At 37.3% G+C, this 24489-nt stretch overlaps 1 protein-coding gene across 2 annotated transcripts in view; it reads right to left on the reverse strand.

The window, feature by feature from the left end:
* The window catches only part of mybpc2a (myosin binding protein Ca), an 84735-nt gene that overhangs the window by 15048 nt on the left and 45198 nt on the right, over nucleotides 1-24489 (reverse strand). For both annotated transcript variants that reach the window (XM_034711773.1, XM_034711772.1), the window contains 9 exons: nucleotides 18479-18603; nucleotides 12059-12164; nucleotides 10214-10377; nucleotides 7301-7466; nucleotides 6728-6834; nucleotides 5736-5765; nucleotides 3283-3419; nucleotides 2864-3023; nucleotides 118-222 (listed from right to left, as the gene is read on the reverse strand). In XM_034711773.1, the coding sequence (XP_034567664.1) occupies nucleotides 118-222; nucleotides 2864-3023; nucleotides 3283-3419; nucleotides 5736-5765; nucleotides 6728-6834; nucleotides 7301-7466; nucleotides 10214-10377; nucleotides 12059-12164; nucleotides 18479-18603 (1100 nt within the window). The remainder of the gene's footprint in view (nucleotides 1-117; nucleotides 223-2863; nucleotides 3024-3282; nucleotides 3420-5735; nucleotides 5766-6727; nucleotides 6835-7300; nucleotides 7467-10213; nucleotides 10378-12058; nucleotides 12165-18478; nucleotides 18604-24489) is intronic.

A 24489-nucleotide genomic window follows, 5' to 3' on the forward strand; every position in this document is an offset into this window, starting at 1 on the left:
AAGTGTTATTGAGCCAAGAGTTCAGACACAGCTCAGAGTAATAAACACAGTGGATTCTACGCCGCTGTGTCCTCTGGAGACCGAGACATCAGATGTGAACATTAGATCCAGGGTTACCTTTAATAGGAACGCCGCCGTCATACGGGGGAGGGTCCCATGTGATTACGGCACAGTCCTCGCCAACTGATGTGCACTTGATGTTCTCTGGAGGTTTGGGCACATCTGGAAAGACAGGTTAGAGTTAGTTAAGGGAAGAGAGAGAGATTAAAAAGAGGTAAATGACACGAAGCAGGAGTGTGGAGATTCTTTATACAGTTTAATTTTAAACTGAACTCAAGAAGATTTAAATGTTATTTTAGGCTGGATCCGAAATAATTATCTAGATTCACAGTTTTTTTTGGACGTCTTCAAACTTACTATAATAATAGACATAAAATAATATTTTTCTACAACCCTGGCTCCACAGGTTACTTTTTGATTCGTTGTGGTCTTAGCTGAGCTCATATCTACAGATGTGATGATCATCGCTGTTCTTAAAAAGTAGATCCTTTAAACTGAATCTCCTGCTGGTGTTTTATACAAAATGTAGGAGTTTTATTTTGTATTTTGACTTTGCTTTCATCATTCCAACTAATTTATTTTTTGTATTTTTTGTCAGAAACTGGTTCTGGTGTTACACCAGGGTGTCATGGTTGTCTGTCATGTTCCCTATTGTGTCATTCTGGTCTTGTTTCCTGTTTTATGTTAATCTGTCTCTCCCTCTTTTTCAGTTCCCGTCCCGTTTCCCTCCTGTGTGATCACCTGGCCCCTCCCTAATGTGTTTCACCTGTGTCTGGTTACCTGCACTCCCTGCCACTATATATTCTCTTTGTGTCCTCTCACTCAGTGCCAGATCAACTTACGTTCGTAGTGTTCCAGCAATTAGTCTTAGTATCAACTCCTGTGTATTGCCCAGTTCCGATTCTTCGTTTTGACCCCTGCCTGCCGTTTCTGTACCTCTGCCTGATCCTCTGACACCTGGTGACGACCTTTTTCCGAAATAAAGACCACGATTTTTGCATAAACGACTACTGGTGCCGCGCTTGAGTCCTTCCCCTGTCTGTGTCGTGACACAGGGGTGTCAAACATGCGGCCCGTGGGCCAAAACCGGCCCGCCAGAGGGTCCAATCCGGCCCGCGGAATAACTTTGCAAAATGAAAAGGTTACATAGACAAGACATTAAGACTGCAATTTTTCAATAAAAGTAACTGCAATTTCAGATTTGTCCTCTAGGGGTCGCATTAAATCATAGTGTTGACGGAGCGCACTGGAACGGCGCACTTTTTCTTAAAGTGAGGAAATGGATTAGGCTACTTGCTGTTTGCATAATCCGGTTGAGATTCATAAAGACTTTTTACAGCACTATAAGATGATCCACTAAATAGTCCACTTTACCTTCTTCATTATTATAATCTATCTGTTCTTTTGCAGTAAACATTACACTCTGTGTCAGGTGAATGGGTAACCTGTGTGTTTGGTGTGTTCGCAGCAGGTTTCAGTGCTTAAAGAGTCAAATATTCAGCCCCACTATGAGACTCATCATGGTGAAAATACAAGAGCTGTTTTTGTAGAAAGATGGTTCATTAAATGTGAACATTTTCAGAATGGACTTGTACTTTTTTGCACTAATATAATAATAATGTATAATAATAATATTACATTACTATTCTAACTACAACCCATGGTCATATTACATACAAATGTTCTTCTATTTATTGCTTAATTTGTCATTACCAACCACAATCACACCATGTCAACCTGTCACTACCGCCTGTAATTACTGCTATTTAATTTCAATTCTATTGTAACATTGTATATATCTAAATTGTACTCTAGCTTTATTTATCTGTTTCATTTTACTTCTTTTTATTTGATTTTTTATTTGATTTTATTTTATGTTATTTTGTTTTATTTTTATTTTGTACTTATTGAAACTTCTTCTTGATTGAACTTATGTCTGGGTTGCTGTAACAACTGAAACGAGTGTGACATCACAACACTTTTGCTTGGAAATCAATTTGCTTGTTTATTTTAAAAATCAAAATTTTTTACCCATTTCACATTATTTTATTCCAACAAATATAAATAATATTTAATATAAATAATGCATATAAATAATTAATTAATTTATTAATTTATTTATCTATGTATTCATTCATTCATTTATTCATTTATTTATTTATTTGTTATTAAATTATTGTTATTACTTTTTTATTATTATTATTTCTATTAATTTACTTTATTTGTAAGACAAGAGACAAACAAAGACACAAACACAATGGCCCAGATTTCAAACTCTGTGTGTGTGTGTGTGTTTGTGTTTATATATGTATGGTGTGTGTGTGTGTGATTGTGGATGTGAAGCAAAGAAAAAATTCTGGAACTCAACTCACATTAAAATAAATAAAAAAATACACTATATCAATGATTCTAATCCTCACCATAATCCCTTAAAAAAGAGAGGTGAAGAAAAATGTGGAATTATTTGAGCAGAAATTCATAGAAGACAAAAAAAAATGAAGATTACTTTAGAAACTAAAATCAAGAAAAAATGTTACTCTTAGAAAGTTTATAAACTTAAATGTCAGAGAATTAAAGAGACAGTTTATGCAGTTTCATTTTTCCTGCATGAACGTGTTCAGTGGGGAAAATTAAGAGAGAAAAACTGGAGCAGGAGCAGCAGTATGTGTTTAAAACTTTGGATTATTTTCTCTTTTTATTATCATGTTTCCTCCCTCACTCTTCTGAACCAGCTGACACAGATAAAGTGGGAGTTTCAGAGGAGATGAAATAAAGAGATGAAGAAGCGAAATGAAGCACTAACCCACGACCTTGACGAAGATCTCGGCCTTGTCCTCTCCTGCAAGGTTAGTCACGGTGATGGTGTAGGGGCCCTCGTCCTGCTTCACCGCCCCCTCGATTATAAAGCTGCTCTGGCCCTTATTGGTCTCAACACGGACCCGTCCCTCCTCCTCAGCCACCACCTACAGAACCCCGCAGAGCAGAGGAGGGGACGGACACACAAACAGAACAAATGAGATGTTCGATGAGAAAGTTGTCGCACGATGATGGCACAGCTGCCACAATGACATGATTCAACCTTCCCACTCAAGTGCATGTTTTACTCTTCCTTTGTGCCTGAGTGACTAACGGCTGGATCCTCGCATTGACGCACAAAGGTAGAGAAATGTGACGTTATGTTTGAATGTGTGTGAGGTGAGAATCCTTTCTCTTTCTTCTCACATTCTCTCCTCTCATCCAGCACACAGTGGGGACCGGCTCTCCTGTGATCTCAACGTCAAAGCGAAGTTTGTTTCCAGCCACCACCACAATGGTGTTATCGTTACCACTGCCGGTGTCCAGGTGGATTTTGGGAGGATCTGTCAGGGAAAGCGTCCGAGGAGAGGAAGGAAGAAGAGGTCATTAGTGTGTTATTTATGATCATTATTGTGTGTTTATTTTATATTCTTTTATGTCTCTCTATAAACTGTCTTAAAGGTGACATATCACGCTTTTTTCATCAACATATATTGGTCTTAGAGGTCCCCAAAACATGTCTTTAAAGTTTATGCTCAAAAAAACACTTTGAAATCAGATTTTGGTCTGCTTGAAAAACCCTCTTCTTCAGTCCTCCTCAGAACAGTCTGTTTTCTCTGTGACCACGCCCCCTCAGGAAGTGGGTGTGGCCTCGGCTCTCCAGCACGTTGATCTAATGTTTACATGTTGGCTGAATATACACGGCTACTCAGAGATCACGTTACTTCAACCCTCTGAATCTGATCAAGAATCTGATCCTGATGGAGAGAAGCCTGTAGCAGGACCTTTCTGAACCATTGGTCACAGATTTAGTGTTTCTTGTTGTTTTATTTATCAGTATGTCGACGTGTGTCTTGGTACACAGCTACGAACATGTAGCTACGTGGCTATGCCAACTAGCGCTAGCACTTATCCATGATAAATAAAAAATCATCCACTAGATCTTCAAATCTGCAGACGTGGGGAGTAAAACCGACCTCTGCCAGAAAGGCAGCAGGACCTTTCTGAAGGATTGGTCACAGATTTAGTGTTTTTTTGTTGTTTTATTTGTCAGTATGTCGACGTGTGTCTTGGTACACAGCTACAGCTACAGCTATGAAGATGTAGCTATGCTAATTAGCGCTAACACTTATCCATGACAAATAAAAATCATCCACTAGATCTTCAAATCTGCAGACGTGGGGAGTCAAACCGACCTCTGCCAGAAAGGCAGCGGGACCTTTCTGAAGGATTGGTCACAGATTTAGTGTTTCCTGTTGTTTTATTTGTCAGTATGTCGACGTGCGTCTTGGTACACAGCTACAGCTACAGCTATGAACATGTAGCTATGTCGCTATGCTAACTAGCGCTAGCACTTTTCCATGATAAATAAAAATCATCCACTAGATCTTCAAATCTGCAGACGTGGGGAGTAAAACCGACCTCTGTGTTTATTAAGACAGCCTACAACTAGCATGCCTCCCTCCTAAGCTCCTTGTTAGCACACATTTGTGCAGGTAATGAAAAACGGAGGGGGGGATTCAGTATTATTTTATACAGTCTATGGGCTGAACAAGCTCTGAGCTCTGACTCCGTGACAGACCGGATATTGTTGTTACGTAACAAAAACACGGAAGTCTGAAACGGCTCGTTTCACACACATTTACAGAAAGGTGGAGAAATCAGAACAGGGGCAGAATGGATTCTTTTCATTCTTGGGGGGTTTGTAGACAGGGACACATATTTCAGGTAGAGAACCATTAAAAAGTCAATTTTGCATGATATGTCACCTTTAATATTTATTGTGGGTCTCTATAAACCAATTTTTCTCATCATCCAAATGAATACATCGCTCTGTCCGCTGCACCCCAAGAAGCTGCCCCCCCCCCCCCCCCAAAATGTCCTTGCATAGCTTTGCTAGAAAAATTAGGGTTAATATTTTATATCATGCATAACCCAGAGGTGCTTTTTCCCCTTGCATCATGGGGACACTCTTGTCTTCTTAAATAAGGAGGTTGGAGAGTGCTAACTGTTGATAACCCGGCCATGTTTGTTCATTCGACTGGAAATCTACTGCTTGTGAGAATACTCCTAGCTGCAACTGCTAGAGATGAAAGTTAAAAAAACAACAGCTACTAAAGCGTCTACTTCCTGATTCATGCACATGTTAAAATGACCATTTATACAACATGTTAACAGCCTGGTACAAGAAACACTTTTGGTCTATGTAGCTTTATTCTTTGTTATTTGATTGTTATTATAACGTGTGTTTTAAAGACGTAGAGACTAAGAGTTGTGCATGTATTTGCATAGTTAGGGGCGTGGCTAAGCTGCCTGACAGGTTGCATAATGTTGGTGTTTCTGTATTTTTTTTTATTCCTTTCAGATGCTTGATTTGAGTATTTTGTACTCTGTGAAAGAAGCCTGAAGGGATTATAGCTTCACTTTTAATATTGCAAAACTGTGACTGAAAATAACATTTGATGCATTTTAAAACCAGCTTTCTCCTTCACTATTTATTAGTGTGAGGCAAATGTTCACAGTGTCAGGGCTGTGGATGAAAGGTGACCTTCTTATCTTCAAGCATTCTGATGTCGATTTAACGATTGTCATCTTGCAAGGCAGTAAATGAGAACGAAAGACAACATGAAATAAAACATTTAATTTAAAAGCATGCTCACCTTCTTTGGGAACGTACTCAATTATGATTTCTGAAAGGTGAAAATATATGGATTAGGCTCATTCAAAATTTGACAAATAAATAAAGAAAGACAGAATAAAGAAAGTAAATAAATAAATAAAGAATAAATATAGAAAACATAAATAATTGAATTAAGAAAGACAGAAAGAATAAATGAAGAAAAAAATTTAATGTATAAACAAATGAAGTTTAAATAAATAAATAAAATAAATAATGAAAAAAGAAAGAAAGAACGAATAAATATAGTAAAAATACAATTTAAAAATAAATAAATATATAGATAAAAGGAAAATTAAATAAAGAAAACAAATAAAATAATCTAATAAAGAAAGACAGAATAAATTAAGAAATAAATCAAATGTATAATTAATTGAAAATTGATTAAACTAACTAATAATAAATAAATAAATAAAATAAATAATAAAAAAGCTAGAAAGAAAAAAATATATATAAATATAAATAAATAGATAAAAGGAAGAATAAATAAAGAAATAAATTAAATGTATAAATAATTGAAGAATAATTCAATTAACTAATAAAGAATAAATAAATTAAATAATTAAAAAAGATAGAAAGAAAAAAAGAATAAATAAATATAAATAAATAGATAAAAGGAAGAATAAATAAAGAAATAAATTAAATGTATAAATAAGTGAAGAATAATTAAATTAACTAATAAAGAATAAATAAATTAAATAAATAATTAAAAAAGATAGAAAGAAACAAAGAATAAATAAATATAAATAAATATGAAAAAATAGATAAAAGGAGGAATAAATAAAGAAAAGATAAATAATTTAATAAAGAAAGACAAAGAATAAATTGAGAAATAAATTAAATGTACAAATAAAAATAAAGAATGATTAAATTAACTAATACATTAATACAATAGATAATTAAAAGATAGAAAGAAAGAATGAAAATATGAAAAATAATATTATATAAAATATAATAAAAGTCCTATTTTCTCACCCAGGAAGTTGAGTTTTGCAGAGAGAGAGAGTGCGTAACCATCAGGGACGAAGTTATAATCCCCAGCGTCTGAGGCCACCACGTCATCAATCGTCAGCTTATGGGTCCTGGGGACGTGTTACCAGATGTTACCAAAAAGAAGACAACACTCTCCGTGACCCACACTTATGCAAAAGACAGTTGCCCTGGCAACATGCTGCATGAGGCAATATCACAGAGTGAGAAACATACTAAATAGCTTTCACCTTGTGTGACCGCTGTTGCCTCGGCGTATCTCCTGCCATGGGCAGCTCTGATGGAGGGATTACTGAGAGAAACCCCGGACCCTGGGGAGTGTGTGCGATGTGTGCGAGACTGTTTGTCTGAGTGTGTTTAGAGGTTAGAGCTTTACAGATTGCAGCCTATCCCAAAACTGGGTCACACGACTGAGAAACCCTTTGGTAATAGTTTGCCAAGCCGTGTGGCAGACGGTGTTTATTGTTATAGCTCTATGGCTTTCTGAGTCTGTGTGTTTGAATGTGTGCGATCTCACACAACAGCTCTGATTACATTTAACCTGATCTGATATAATACCTTCCAATGTGCGCTATTTTGATGCGATCGCTGGGCACGACCTCCACGCCGTCCTTGAACCACTTCCCGGTCACTTTCTCGTCAGACACTTCACACTTGAACACGGCTTGCTCAGACGCCTTCACCGTCAGGTCGGCTATGCTCTGCAGGATCTCCAGCTCCTTTTCTGAAGCAAAGACACAAACATGCATCAGTAGTAGTAGTTTTTATTTACAGTCTATGATCAGAACACTTAGCAGCACAGATATGTCTTTAGTCAGACGAGTGTAAGGTAGCAGTGTGTTACTTTTGGACTGATGTTAGCTGCATTTAGCAAGAGAGATTACTCTGCACTGGATAAAGAAATAAGCATGGCCTAACATGGATAATCACAACTGGTCCAGAACGCAGCAGCTCGGCTTCTAACTGGTTTTAACAGTTCACTTCTCTCCATTGGCTTCCTCTTGGTTTTCAAATAGATTTGAAGATTTTACTGACTCCACTTTTAAAGCTCGCCTGGGTCTCGCCCCAAACTACATTGCAGAAATGCTAACAAATTACGAGCCATCTCTTGGCCTTAGATACTCAGGTGGGGCATTTTTGGACGCTCCAAAGTGGAGGCTTAAATGCAAAGGGGATCAAGCGTTCTCCATCAGAGCCCCTCAACTTTGGAACGACCTCCCTGAGGAGATGAGGCACGCAGAGTCAGTGACGTCTGTGATGGCATTTAGCAACAAACTGGACACTGGACACAGAAGACTCAGGAGACTCTGACGGCTTACATTGAAATAGTTTATGTAGAACTTGATCAAGGAGAAATAACATAACAGTACACAGGCAGGAGAGTGCAACGCCAAGTCAGTTCTGCCAGACAAATACCCAGGCATGGAATTTAATCCCTCTGAAGACGACACTAAAGTTAGATAACCATGTTTGGACAATAAGAACACAACAAGTGGGAAGAAGACCTGTGCTCTAGTTCTGGAGACAGTGAGTCGGTCACAACACACAGATAAAGACAGGAGCAGGGGGAGAGACCTTGACTACTACACTGACACTATCTCACCCGTCACAGATGACATAGGGATGAAGTTACTCTAAACTTGACACTTAGACTGAAAGAATACAATAGATAAACATTCTTACATTCATATATATAAGATTATGAAAACTCCACAACATCCTTTAAATCTCTTCTTAAAACCCAGTTTTACAGACTTGCTTTTATGTGACTTCATCCTTCTAACTGTTTTTACTTCTATTTTATTATTATTTTTAGTTTTTATTCCAACTAATTAATTATTTTCAATTTTATTGGATTATTTATTGTTTCAATTATTTTTTTCATTTATCATTTTAATGTTCCTAATTCATCCTTTTCACTTTTTCTAATTTTCTAATGTGATGTCGTCTTCTCATTCTGAAAACCTCTTTTATTCTCCTTTTAATGCTTTTATTTACTTATCCATTTTTATCTATTTATTTTATTTATTTATCTTTGAAAAACCTCTTAAACAATAATTTATTGGTCTAATTTCACACCACTTCATTCTATTTAATTTATTCTTTTTAACCTCGCGTTGTATTCTGTTTTGCATTGTTAAAATTCCTCCTCTCTGTCTGTCAAAAATTTTACTTTTTTTACTTTGTAAACATCTGTTTTTAAAGGTGCTGTATAAATAAAGTTATATATAATCCTCACACCTCTAACTGTTGCTAAAAACATGTAATTATCTTCTGATTCTGATAAGACTGAATCAACATTAATCACCCTAATGCTCAAAAAACTTAAGGGTGATTAGCAAGTCATGTAGCTCTAGTGAAAGTTCAAACAGGAAGACTATAAAAACAATCACAGCAGTGGTTTAACTCTCCTCTCCCTCGTTCAATAGCTGCACGCTCCAGAGCTGTCATTGGTTAATCAGCTGCCACTGTCATCCAATAGCTGAGTGGCACGCCCTTATCATCAGCCTATCAACTCTCTGCTGTCTTTTTAAATGTGTCTCTCTCTCTCTAGCTAGTTGCTTCTTGCATCGCTGGTGCGCACCCCTCCACCTCCCCATCTCCACCTGGTCTCTGCAAAGTCTTCAATTCCTAGAATTCATCAACCACCACCCCCAGAGTCTGGACTCTAGGGGGATTTCTTCTGCTGCCAAATTCACACATCCTACGCTCACAACATTATCCCTGTAGAGTTCTTACGCCAAAGATTTCTGTCAAGTTTAATTATTCATTAAGTTTTAATAAATAACATTTAATCTTCAAATTGTGTCTCTCCTGATTGAAATGCATTCATTTTTTCTTGTTTATTTGTCTCTCTAAGCTCCAATGTTAGCAAAAATATCACACTAAACAACAAGAAAGCCCTGCCCCATCATCTCAGGGTGCACCTTATTCTGCAAGTCTGAATCTAGGTCACAAAATATATTCATTTCGATCACCTGCTGCACAGTAACGAGGAGGGACACACATTTCCTCACATGCTAATTGACACCCATCTGTCTTGGAGGCTCGGTCTGCCTTCGCAAGGTAAAATGACCCGAGCAGTAATTTTTGGGAGGTGCAAATCAAGATCAGCATGACGAGCGGCGAGATGAACAACTGATAGGCTAGGAGGGATTAGCAGAGTAATATTAATTATGAAATGAGTGATGAGTAATTTATGTCTTTTTCATGCTTGTCAGAACGGAAAACATCATCATGTGCTCGTGTGTAATTTTCTTTAAGTTCCTAATTGAGCAGCCATGTCTGAAATGCTTGTTAGCAAACTTTGTGTCCGAGCTAATCACCCATAAATTACTGCGTCTGATGCTGTTAGAGTTAACTGCAGATTTCTTAAAAGAGTGGAGGTGATTGCAATTACAAGTTCTGCAGCTGCTGGGAGACGTGGCTTAGTGTGTGCAGTTGATGCTGCAGTGACTTCAGGAATCGTACCTTCAACTTCTAGTTCTGCTTGGGACTCCCCGCCGTTAGTGAAGGCGTAATACGTCCCAATGTCCTCCAGAGTGGCTTCATTTATGATCAGGATGTGCTTCGTCCCGTCCTTCTTAAACCGGTACCCTGCTGTCTCTCTGGTCAGCTCAACTCCATCTTTCATCCTGAGGAGACACACACACACACAAGTACACACATGATTCAGTGACAGAGAGAGGGAAGGAAGAGCTGAATGACATGTCTGTAATGTTCTACATGACTGGAGCCTTCAGGGGTGACACGGCGCTGCAGAAGGAGAGCATATTCTCAGATCTACACTACCAGTCAAAGTTTGGAAACACCTTCTCATTCAAGGGTTTGTATTTATTTTAATGATTGTAAACACTGTAGATTAATACTGAAGACATCAAAACTATGAAAGAACATATATGGAATTATTGAATGAACAAAAAAGTGTTAAATAAAGCAGAATATGTTTTATACTTTAGATTCTGTAAAGTAGCCCCCTTTTTCCTTCATGACAGCTTTGCACACTCTTGGTATTCTCTCAGTCTGCTTCATGAAGTGGTCTCCTGGAATGGTTTCTAATGAACATGAGCCTTGTCAAGAGTTCATTTGCAGAATAACTTGCCTTCTTAAAGCTAGGGTTGGTAGCCAAGGAAGAATAGCATGAATTTGAATGTAGCAATTCCTCAGGACTCCGTCTAACCCCTCCCTCCCCTCCACCTTGGAGCTCCTCCAAAAAGACGCCCCCGCTCACATGCACAAGCGCCGCTGATTCGTGACCATATGATGGTGACTGATTCCAAACCGGTCCTCAGCACATCGTTTGTGTTTTGCACTACGTCAACTCATGTCTCACTCAGCGGTAAGAAAACACCAAAACATTCTCATAGTGAAAGTTAAAAACACAAACAAACATGAAATGTATGCTTTGCAGGAGGCGGGCAGAACTACTCTGGGGGCGGCAGTAGCTCAGTCCTTAGGGACTTGGCTTGGGAACCGAAGGGTCGCCCATTCGAGTCCCAGTATGGACGGAGTTTGGCAAGTGGACTGGTGGCTGGAGAGGTGCTGGTTCACTTGCCTGTGCACTGCCGAGGTGACCTTGAGCAAGGCACCGAACCCCCCTGCTTGGGGTGCGCTGGTTGATGGCAGTATCCTCACTCTGACATCTCTCCCTAAGTGCATGTCCACTGCATGTGTGTGCATGATTGTAATACTGTGTGTGTAGCATGTCCAAAAAATAACACAAGTGAAAAAATGTAATTACCCCATGGAGATTAATAAAGTACGTTTCTTTCTTTCTTTCTTTCTTTCTTTCTTTCTTTCTTTCTTTCTTTCTTGCTTTCTGCTCCTGATGGCAGGGATTGGTTGGTGTCTTCCCAGGTTTACTCCGGCTGTAGTTAGCAGCTTTTTTTTTACATCTTTCTTTAAGAACACATTATGTATTGATCACCATCGGGACAGAAAGATCATTTTAGCCAGTATAACCAAAAGTGGATCTAAATCTGATTACCAACTCCAGCTTTAATGTGTTTGAGACCATCAGTTGTGTTGTTCAGAGGTAGGGTTAGTACACAATGGATAGCCCTATTTGACTGCTGTTGTAATCCAGATTATGGTAAAACCAGATTATTTCATAGTTTTGATGTCTTCAGTATTAATCTATAATGTTGAAAATAATTAAAATAACTAAAAACCCTTGAATGAGAAGGTGTGTCCAAACTTTTGACTGGTACTGTATGTTTGGGTTTCAGGGGCTGCATTACAGTAGAGCGAGTCCTTCAAGAAGAAACATATTCAAATCACATGATATATCTGCATCATAGTGACCCTCTGGCTCACCATTTGACGTTGGCTCCCTCCTCAGACACCTCCACCTCGAACTCCACCTTCTCACCCACCACGGTGTGCACGTCATTCAGCGGCTTGGTGATGGTGACGGGAGGCTCTAAACACAAAATTTAAAAGCTCGGAGTCAAACTTCGAAAAAGAAAGGGAACAGAGTGGTTTCTGAGTCATTGACTAACAGTGCTGTTGTGTGGAGTGAATCATGAAGCTAAATCACCAGAGTAATGCTCACCAGGAACATGAGTGGAGGATAAAAGACAGAGGGAGCATGGTGAGCAAACAGCTGTAAGGTATCAGGACTCGAGGAGAGTAAGAAAGGCTTTTTTTTGTGGAGGGGAAGGTCAGATAAACAAATACGGTCATTGTAGAGGCCTGTTTCTGACACATGCAAAACCTCTGTGTGTAAGATTCTCTTGTTTGGATCTAAAAAATGAGCTGCATCCTATCAGTGTGACCGATTTAATGAAACACAGAGAGGAATTTTATTGTGTTGGGGTATTTTACCCAGAAGATAACACTTCAAGAAGCAAGTGGCTGCTTTGTTGTACACAGAGAAATATAATTTAATACATTAAAACACTCTTTCTACTAGGAGATAATATATCTTAAAGCTGCACTCACTGGCTCCACTGCCATTACTAATATTGCTTGACAGAATCAAATATGAACATGTCTGCAGCCTGACGAGTTAGCCTGCAGTTTGCCTCTGGCGTTGCTCATGCTAGTGAAAGTTAATAACCATTGTCAAGGGGCAGAGAGAATTGAAGCCAATGCAGAAGTTTAAAAAACTGCAGATCCTCAAGTGTCCACTTGAGGCTGGCTCCAGAAGTACCGGAAACCACATACACACCAATTCAAAAAAGCCGATCTTTACAGCAGAAATAAACATGTTTACAGCCTGGTTCAAAAGACAAGTGTAGTCCTGATAGCTTGTTTCTCCATCAGCTCACACTGTACGGGGGTTGAACTTTTTCATAACACTGCAATTTCGAAGATATTGAGATTACAAGTCTTCCAATGAGAGGCAAAGCTGACTTGATTGACAGGTGGGAACACTGTAGCTGTTGGCTAGGAGGCTCAAAGCCCGCCTCTTTACGTCAGAGTCGCTCAACCTCAAAACAGTGCTTCAGAAACAGATGGGTGATGTCACGGATACTACGTCTGTTTATTATACAGTCTATGGTTTTAGCCCCACTATTTCAACGCTAACGGAAGCTAATGGTTTTATCAATCAATCAATCTTTATTTGTATAGCGCCAAATCACAACAAACGTTATCTCAAGGCGCTTTTACAAACATAGGAGGTCTAGACCACACTATGTCAAATTATGAACAGAGACCCAACACCAAGACAGGATAAGACTCAGTCTGACCCCACCTTAATCCACCATGAGCATTGCACATCGCAGTATTTAGCTAGTTACAGTGGTGAGGAAAAACTTCCTTTTAACAGGCAGAAACCTCCAGCAGGACCAGACTCATGTTAGACAGCCATCATGCCTCGACCGAGTTGGGTCTGGAAAGACAGATAGAGGGGAGTAAGAGAGAGAGGTGATAGTGATGAGACGAGTCGTAGAAGCTGTTGCCGCTGGAGTCCAGCACGTCCGTATCAGCTGGAGTCCAGATCGTCCACAGCAGGAGGACGTCTACAGCAGCTCAGAGGAATCTCCTTACAGTTCGGTTGAAGCATGATGTGTGTCTAACATGAGTCTGGCTCTGCTGGAGGTTTCTGCCTGTTAAAAGGAAGTTTGTCCTCGCCGCTGTAACTAGCTAAATACTGCGAGGTGCAATGCTCATGGTGGATTAAGGTGGGGTCAGACTGAGTCTTACCCTGTCTTGGTGTTGGGTCTCTGTTCATAATTTGACATAGAGCGGTCTAGACCTCAAGCGTCTTGAGATGACGTTTGTTGTGATTTGGCGCGATACAAATAAAGATTGATTGATTGACAGTTTATGGTGTCAACAAGCAGAAGCAAAATGTGCCGGAAATCCTTTCAGCAGTTGATTAGACATGACGTGGGATCAGTTTGCCTCTGGCATTGCTCATGCTAGTGAAAGTTAATAACCATTGTCAAGGGGATTTGACCAATCAGAATCGATATATAATTATCTGCTTCTGAAGCACTGTTTTGAAGCTAATCGTCGGCGGCAGCCATATTGGAAATGTTGAACTCAACATGACTGCTGTCGAGCGATTGTGACGTAAAGAGGCGGGCTTAGAGCCTCCTAGCCAACAGCTAAAGTGTTCCCGCCTGTCAATCAAGTCAGCTGTGCCTCTCATTGGAAGACTCGTAATCTCAATAACTTCCAAATTGCCATGCTATGAAAATATTCACCCCCCGTACAGTGTGTGCCGATCGAGAAATGAGCTATCCAGACTACACTCGTCTTTTGAACCAGACTGTAAACATGTTTATTTCTGCTGTAAAGATCGTCTTCTTTGAATTGGTGTGTATGTGGTTTCTGGTACTTCCGGAGCCAGCCTCAAGTGGACACTTGAGGAACTGCAGGTTTTGACACTTCTGCATTGGCTTCAACTCTAGCGGCCAGAGGTTGCTACTTGGTAATAACTTGAGTTTGTGTTCTAGCATCTTTTCTCGCTGCATCCCAGCTTTGGCTAACAGCCAGTGTAGCTAACGTAAGGTGAAAGCATCATATTGTGCTTTATTTGTGGGGGAAGGGTTTATAGTCACGTTTTCTCAAGACAAACACAGGGCAATCTTGAGAATGTCACACCCCACCTTGAAATGAATAATCTGTGCTCATAATAATACCTTCCTCGTACGGGTAAACCTAGCTGTACTTCAGGTATTGTTGTCTCTCCTCTGTAGATGGATGGTGGGCAGCTTTTTTAAGTGTTTTCATTAAGAAGGAAATATCTGCTGTTTATGAGATTTGGATTAAAAGCACAATACGATCCTGTCGTCCTTATCAGTGCCTCCACACACACACCCGACATATAAAGGCAGAAGGTACTTTGCGTCTCCCGAGGTGGTGGGAGTCACATTGTGTAACCACATGGTGTGATGTTTTGATGCTCCGCGAGCCTCGGCTATTTGTCATCGTCAGCATCCAGTCCCCCTCTGGACATCTCAGTTCTCTTTAACCCCTGCTGGAGAGCCCAGAAACTCTCCGAGCCACAGTCACAGCACCTCAGACGTACTCGCACTGTTTGACTTCAGGCTTTTACACAAAGTTTGGGGAAATGAGCTTGATGTCTAAAGTGTAATGTGTGGTTTCCTCTGGAGAATGAGATCTCCCTCAGGAGTAAAGGAGTGAGAGACAACTTGTACAAAGTCGCAGTTTGACTCTGAAAACATAAATATAAGGACAGTTTGTGGTCAACGCAGGACAGGAGGATTTAGGCAACTTGCAAAGTATAACCACACTGAGTGATTAGTGGTACTTAAAACGGTTATTCCATAAATCCAATGACATAATCTGGTTTGCAAAAATCCACTGGACTTTTTGGGCTGAAGCTGAGTTAGCTCGAAAAAATATAGATGTTTATTCTTCTCTACGTTTAAACTTTCCTTTTTAATAAAGCTTATATTTAGAGCTGGCTCAGGCTTGGACCAGCTCTTAGTTATGCTGCTATAGGCTCAGACTGACACACTGGGATCCTGTCTTTCCATCTCTCTTCCTATCACTTACTTTAACTCTTCCTGTCCCTTCAAAGTTACTAACCATAGACCTTTCTGGAGTCCCTGAGCTCCCTTGTCTCGTAGGTTCCTCTGGATCTCTGCTGCTGTGGACGTGCCAGACTCCAGCTGCTACAACTACTTTTATCCGTCTCACCACTATCATCTCTCTCTCTCTCTTCATCTCCCTCTATCCCTCTCTCCAGATGTGTGTCTAACATGAGTCTGGTCCTGCTGGAGGTTTCTGCCTGTTAAAGGAAGTTTGTCCTTGCCACTGTAACTTGCTAAATGCTGCAAAGTGCTCTGCTCATGGTGGATTAAGATGAGATCAGACTGAGTCCTCCTGTCCCATTAAAGTTACTAACCATAGACCTTTCTGGAGTCCCTGAGCTCCCTTGTCTCGTAGGTTCCTCTGGATCTCTGCTGCTGTGGACGTGCCAGACTCCAGCTGAACTACTACTATCCGTCTCACCACAATCATCTCTCTCTCTCTTCATCTCCCTCTATCCCTCTCTCCAGATGTGTGTCTAACATGAGTCTGGTCCTGCTGGAGGTTTCTGCCTGTTAAAGGAAGTTTGTCCTTGCCACTGTAACTTGCTAAATGTTGCAAAGTGCTCTGCTCATGGTGGATTAAGATGAGATCAGACTGAGTCCTGTCTGTAAGATGGGACTGGATCTTATCCTGTCTTGATGTTGGGTCTTTGTTCGGTCTAAACCTGCTCTGTTTGGAGTCTGAGGATAACGTGTGTTGTGATTTGGCGCTGTGTGAGGTCACACCTTTTGAATACGTTTGAAACATTGAATTTATCTTGTGATTATACGTTCTACACTAGCATAAGAAAGCAAAGTAATCACTTCTTCAGAATGAATGAAGTAGTTGGTATAAGGAGACTATTCTTACACAAATATAAATCTTCTTGGTACTCATTTCACCGAGCTTAGCGAGCGCTGGATTTGATTGTGTTGTGGGAAAAACAACATTCCCCGAGTAAACACTTCAAAACACAACAAAGCTAAAGCACAAGCTTTCGCCTAAGTACTTTATGTCTTATTTAAAGTACAGGGACCGCTACTTTTGACTGACTGTCATCTGCTGAACTCCCTCACTGATGTCAAGATGAATCAACAACAAAAGATTCTGGTGAAGATGTTTACAAAGAGCGATGCAGATGATATTTTTTATGGACACAAATACGCACGCAGAGACGCACACACACAGGTTAGCTGCCTGGGAGCTGTGTCTGCGGTGAAGAGCTTACCCTCTTATGCGGCCTCTGAAATTGTAAAAGCAGGGCGGGGCAGCAGTGAGCGCACAAAGCAGAGCATGGGATTAATATAGAAGCAGTAGAGCCAATTACATCCATTAAAACTGCTCATACACACACACACTGAAAACACACAGAGATGAAGAGGCACCAGAGTCAGACTGGTGACCTCACACACGTGATATAATCTTTAAAGGTGACATATTACACTCTTTTTCATCAATATATATTGGTCTAAGAGGTCCCCAAAACATGTCTTTAAAGTTTATGCTCAAAAAAACCTTTGAAATCAGATTTTGGTCTGCCTGTAAACCCCTCTTTTTCAGCCCTGCTCAGAACAGGCTGTTTTCTGTGTCTGTGCCTTTAAATGAGAATGAGCTCTCTGACCACGCCCCCTCAGGAAGTGGGTGTGGCCTCGGCTGTCCAGCACGTTGATCTAATGTTTACATGTTGGCTGTATAGACATGGCTGCGTTACTCCAACCCTCTGAATCTGATCCAGAATCTGATCCTGATGGAGAGGCGCCTGCAGCAGGACCTTTCTGAACCATTGGTCACAGATTTAGTGTTTCTTGTTGTTTTATTTGTCAGCATGTCGACGTGTGTCTTGGTACACAGCTACGAACATGTAGCTATGTGGCTATGCTAACTAGCGCTAGCACTTTTCCATGAGAAATAAAAATCATCCACTAGATCTTCAAATCTGCAGACGTGGGGAGTCAAACCGACCTTTGTGTTTATTAAGACAGCCTACAACTAGCATGCCTCCCTCCTAAGATCCTTGTTAGCACACATGTGTGCAGGGAATGAAAAACAGAGGAGGGGTTGAGTTGTATTTTATACAGTCTATGGGCTGAACAAGCTCTGAGCTCTGACTTCCTGTTACAGACCGGATGGCGTTGTGACGTATGAAAAACACTGAAAACTGAAACGGCTGGTTTCACACACATTTACAGAAAGGTGGAGAAATCAGAACAGGGGCAGAATGGATTCTTTTCATTTTCGGGGGGTTTGTAGACAGGGACACATATTTCAGGTAGAGAACCATTAAAAAGCTGATTTTGCATGATATGTCACCTTTAAGAATAAGTTTTAAATGCAGGAATTAGAAACATATCTTACTTATTGGAATATTTTTTAAATAATTCTGATATTTGATTTTAACAGGATTTAAAGAATCTTCAAAAATCCTCTGCATCAGTCAAACTCTACAAAATGTGACAGGACATGAGTGCACACAGCCCCACAACAGTGATTCATGACAATAAACAAAACATGAAAATTTCACTTGCCACGTACCCATTAAAAATAAGTGAGCCGACAACAGAGCGCGGCATGCCACCGTGCTGCATAACAGCATTAAAATAAACAGATGACAAACACAGGCACAAGATGGTAACAGAGCTGTCAAGCCTCTCAGCGCTCAAATGACAGAATCTGCTAAACTGAGCAGAAAAAAGCCTCTCCCTGCTGAAAGAAGGATTCCTCCAAAGACAGTGACTCATCTACCTTTGACAAAAACCTCCGTGAAGCTCTTCTCGTCCCCGACCACGCACTCGTATGCTGCGTCATCAGACAGGTTGCACTTGTTGATAGTGAGTGTCCGCTTGTTGCCCACACTCTCAAACACATACCTGTACACACACAAGGACGAAGGAGGGGAGGGGAGGGGGGGTGACATGAGGATAAGGAGCAAACGTGGGGAGAGAGACACAGAGACAAAGAGAGAGAGAGGAAAGATGAGATATTGCTTTCAGCCAATTCAGCCACAAACAGACTCAGAGGGCCCCACAGACAACAGAGTGACTCACAGTTACCAAATAAAACACTCTGGAACAGACCTGCAGACCTGTGACTGCACACTCACAGGTATGTTCTCCCACACAGGAACATATGAGCTCTTACTGTGATCAAATCAAAGGACTACAGTAACAGCACAGATTCATCACATGCCACAGCAGGAGAGGATGAGAAACACCTACTTTAATACTCAAATAAATGTGTCCTGATGCACGGGTCAGCTTCAGGTGAGGCAATAGAGCCTCATTCTAAATGGTACAAGGTGCAAGTGCATGAAAAGTCTGCACAAGTCCTCTGTTCTAGAGTTAAAAAGGTGATCTTTGCACAAAGTATGGCACAAGGTTTCATTGCTCATTGCCTACAAAAGCATACATCTGGTGCATTGCTATATTAATGGCATGTCCTCTTCTTCTGATGTCTCTGGGGCGCCGTTTGTAAAGTTGTGCACACTGAAAATAACAGCAACAATTCTCCACATTTAGCTCCAAAACATCATAAAAAAAGAGTATTATCACATTTAGAGGAATATTTGTGATGTTCTTCACATTTAATTTTGTTGTGAAAAATATATCAGGTTAGTGAATTTGGGATCCTAAATATTTAGGATCCCAGTGCAACATTTAACATTTTTATTTTACATTAAGATTTATATTTAACATTTATATTTATATTTAACATTTATATTTATATTTAACATTTATATTTATATTTAACATTTAGATTTGTATTTAACATTTAGATTTATATTTCACATTTATATTTACATTTAACATTTAGATTTATATTTCACATTTATATTTATCATTTAGATTTATATTTCACATTTATATTTATGTTTAACATTTATATTTTACAATAAGATTTATATTTAACATTTATATTTATATTTAACATTTATATTTATATTTAACATTTAGATTTGTATTTAACATTTATATTTATATTTCACATTTATATTTATATTTAACATTTAGATTTATATTTCACATTTAGATTTATATTTCACATTTAGATTTATATTTCACATTTAGATTTATATTTAACATTTAGATTTATATTTCACATTTAGATTTATATTTCACATTTAGATTTATATTTCACATTTAGATTTATATTTCACATTTATATTTATATTTAACATTTAGATTTATATTTCACATTTATATTTAACATTTAGATTTATATTTCACATTTATATTTATATTTAACATTTAACATTTATATTTTACATTTATATTTATATTTAACATTTATATTTATATTTAACATTTAGATTTGTATTTAACATTTAGATTTATATTTCACATTTATATTTACATTTAACATTTAGATTTATATTTCACATTTATATTTACATTTAACATTTAGATTTATATTTCACATTTATATTTATCATTTAGATTTATATTTCACATTTATATTTATGTTTAACATTTATATTTTACAATAAGATTTATATTTAACATTTATATTTATATTTAACATTTATATTTATATTTAACATTTAGATTTGTATTTAACATTTATATTTATATTTCACATTTATATTTATATTTAACATTTAGATTTATATTTCACATTTAGATTTATATTTAACATTTAGATTTATATTTCACATTTATATTTATATTTAACATTTAGATTTATATTTCACATTTAGATTTATATTTCACATTTAGATTTATATTTAACATTTAGATTTATTTTCACATTTAGATTTATATTTCACATTTAGATTTATATTTAACATTTAGATTTATATTTAACATTTAGATTTATATTTAACATTTAGATTTATATTTCACATTTATATTTATATTTAACATTTAGATTTATATTTCACATTTATATTTAACATTTAGATTTATATTTCACATTTAGATTTATATTTAACATTTAGATTTATATTTAACATTTATATTTATATTTAACATTTATATTTCACATTTAGATTTATATTTAACATTTAGATTTATATTTCACATTTATATTTATATTTAACATTTAACATTTATATTTTACATTAAGATTTATATTTAACATTTAGATTTATATTTAACATTTAGATTTATATTTCACATTTAGATTTATATTTAACATTTAGATTTATATTTCACATTTAGATTTATATTTAACATTTAGATTTAGATTTAACATTTAGATTTATATTTAACATTTAGATTTATATTTCACATTTATATTTCACATTTAGATTTATATTTAACATTTAGATTTATATTTCACATTTATATTTATATTTAACATTTAGATTTATATTTCAGATTTAGATTTATATTTAACATTTAGATTTATATTTAACATTTAGATTTATATTTAACATTTAGATTTATATTTCACATTTATATTTATATTTAACATTTAGATTTATATTTCACATTTATATTTAACATTTAGATTTATATTTCACATTTAGATTTATATTTAACATTTAGATTTATATTTAACATTTATATTTATATTTAACATTTATATTTCACATTTAGATTTATATTTAACATTTAGATTTATATTTCACATTTATATTTATATTTAACATTTAACATTTATATTTTACATTAAGATTTATATTTAACATTTAGATTTATATTTCACATTTAGATTTATATTTAACATTTAGATTTATATTTCACATTTAGATTTATATTTAACATTTAGATTTATATTTCACATTTAGATTTATATTTAACATTTAGATTTATATTTCACATTTAGATTTATATTTAACATTTAGATTTATATTTCACATTTAGATTTATATTTAACATTTAGATTTATATTTCACATTTATATTTATATTTAACATTTAACATTTATATTTTACATTAAGATTTATATTTAACATTTAGATTTATATTTAACATTTAGATTTATATTTCACATTTAGATTTATATTTAACATTTAGATTTATATTTCACATTTATATTTATATTTCACATTTAGATTTATATTTCACATTTATATTTATATTTCACATTTAGATTTATATTTCACATTTAGATTTATATTTCACATTTAGATTTATATTTCACATTTAGATTTATATTTCACATTTATATTTATATTTAACATTTAGATTTATATTTCACATTTAGATTTATATTTAACATTTATATTTGTATTTAACATTTAGATTTATATTTCACATTTATATTTATATTTAACATTTAGATTTGTATTTAACATTTAGATTTATATTTCACATTTATATTTATATATAAATTTAGTATTTAGATTTAACAGTATTATTATCTTAAATATGCTTGTGGTGAGAAAAATAAATGTGGAAAAGATTACAAATATTTCTTTAAATGTGATAAAAGCGTTAACTTAAAAACATGTTGTGATATTTTCAAAGACGTTTGGAGCTAAATGTGGAGAAATGTTGCTGTTATTTTCGGTGAGCACAACTTTACAAACGGCGCCCCACATTAAAATGCAAGTGAGTAATCTTGATTTGACCAGCCTGTGTTGGTGCATGTAAATTTCTAACTGATGCACCCTTTCAGTACAAAAATAAAATAGAGGGCCATTGACTTAGGACCAGGTTTTTGTTGGTCATTGGTGCAACTTATGTCTGCAGCATGCCGAAAATACATCTTACCAAAGCACACTCCAAGAACAACCACGCTGCCACACTGGCGCATCTATGGGTGCAAGTTTCAAATGTACTTGCACCAATGTGACCAGAATGTGTTGGCGCATTTAACGTTCTGAATGATACACAGCATCATTGACTTTAGACCAAGGTTTTGTTGGTTAACGGCGCAATTTCTTTCTGCTGACACATCAAAGCAGTGTGCAGAAAATACTCTGACTAAACTACTAGCCAGGTGCATCTTTGGCAACTTTACTTGCACCATTTGAACCAGTGTGTGCATGGGCGCATTTTACACTCTGACTGATGAAACCTTTCAATAAAAAGAAAGCAAATCACCATTGATTCAGACTGGGTTTTTGTTATCCATTGGTGCTTTCTGCCTCTAAACTAGACTTCAATAACATCTCCTTCCAAAGCGCAAAACTCCAGTTAGTCCAAAACGCCGCTGCCAGACTCTTCTCACACACACCAATAAAAGGGAACACATCACACCGATTTAAGCCTCCCTTCACTGGTTGCCTGCGGGTTTTAGAATTGCTTTTAAGATTTTAACTCTCACTTTTAAAGCAATATATGGACTGGCCCCTGAGTACCTAAGAGAGTGTCTTAGGATGTATGTCCCAAACTGCTGCCTGAGATCTTCCGGCAGCTGGTCCCTCTTGGAACTCCCAAGGGCGAAGTTAAAAACCAGAGGTGACCGGGCCTTTGCAGTCAGGGCCCCGTCACTCTGGAATGACCTGCTGGAGGAGATCAGGCAAGCCACATCCTTGTCCTCTTTTAAATCTCTTTTAAAAACACGCTTTTTCAAATGTGCTTTTAGTTCTTAACTCATCACTGACTTTTTAATTTCTGCATGGTTTTTATTATTGTTTTTCCTTCACTCATTTTATCTCCTTACCTTTGTTATGTACTTTATTGTTTTTGGTCACTCGCTATGTTTTGCACTCTGTAAAGCACTTTGTAAACATGTTTTTAAAAGGTGCAATATAAATAAAATGTATTATTATTATTATTATAATTCGGCGCAATTCACCCCCTGCAAGGCTGAAAGTTCTGAGTGCATTAAAATGACTTTGTGGCTTGAATATAGAAGTCACACTCTCTGTGCTGTGCTTCATACGTGTGAAGGATCTGAATAGCATTAAAAAAAGAATATGGTTCCTAATGAGATGTGCTGTTGGACACTATGGGGGGAAACTTCAAAGAGGAGCCTCCTGCCGGCAGTTTTTCTTGGAAGCGGGTCTCGTTTCTTTGTAAAGGCGAACTTGACTTAGTCGCCTGTGTTCTGTTTCCAAGTGAAGTAAACAATTAAAGACAACATGAAGCTTATTATCTATGATGACCATCTATGTGTGGAGGAAGATATGAGATCTAAACTGGGCGTACAGATGAATTATCTACAACATAATCCTTGGTATTTATATTTCATGGTCGGGAGCTCAGATATTTTAGGCTTTATATCCCAAAACTCTACAACCTCTTAAACATTTGATTCGTTGGATCTCGCTGGTCGCAGAGCACACTCTGGAAGCGCCTCGTGGGAGTTGCTGTTCCGGGCGAATCAATGTCCCCTCTCCATTAGTTACTGTCTAATCAAACAGGAAGAGGACTGCCTTACTCTCAATGAGCAGCATGACGCTACTCAAAATGGCAGATGGTGGAACCATTGAAAAAATGCCACTTGCAACAGCTGTACCCTCTTCAATTAAACACCAAAAGAAGTCTTTGAAGGAGGAGGGAAAAAGAGCAAAGAGGAGAGCAACACAGGCGCTGAAGAGAGCTCAGCAGGCTGAAGACTCTCAGAGTTTACAGTTATTCATATAGCTCCTAAAGATATTTTAATTAACTCCATACAGAATACTGCTGAGGATAATCTCAGCGGGTCTCCAGTCTACTTGCAAAGTCATGTTGTTAAACATTTCCTGAACAGAGACTAACATCTATCCGTCGTAGCTCATAATGCTAGTTAGTCTAGTCGTTAACGTGTTCCTGTTAATGCTTGACGGTCTGCAGCTCCTTGAAGAGTCATCTCAGGCTGCGAGGAAGAAATGGTCCCATGCCCAAAACCACGTTCGTCCTATTAGACCCCTGGACTGAGGC

This window comes from Notolabrus celidotus, chromosome 20, assembly GCF_009762535.1.
Source record: "Notolabrus celidotus isolate fNotCel1 chromosome 20, fNotCel1.pri, whole genome shotgun sequence".
NCBI lineage: Eukaryota > Metazoa > Chordata > Actinopteri > Labriformes > Labridae > Notolabrus > Notolabrus celidotus.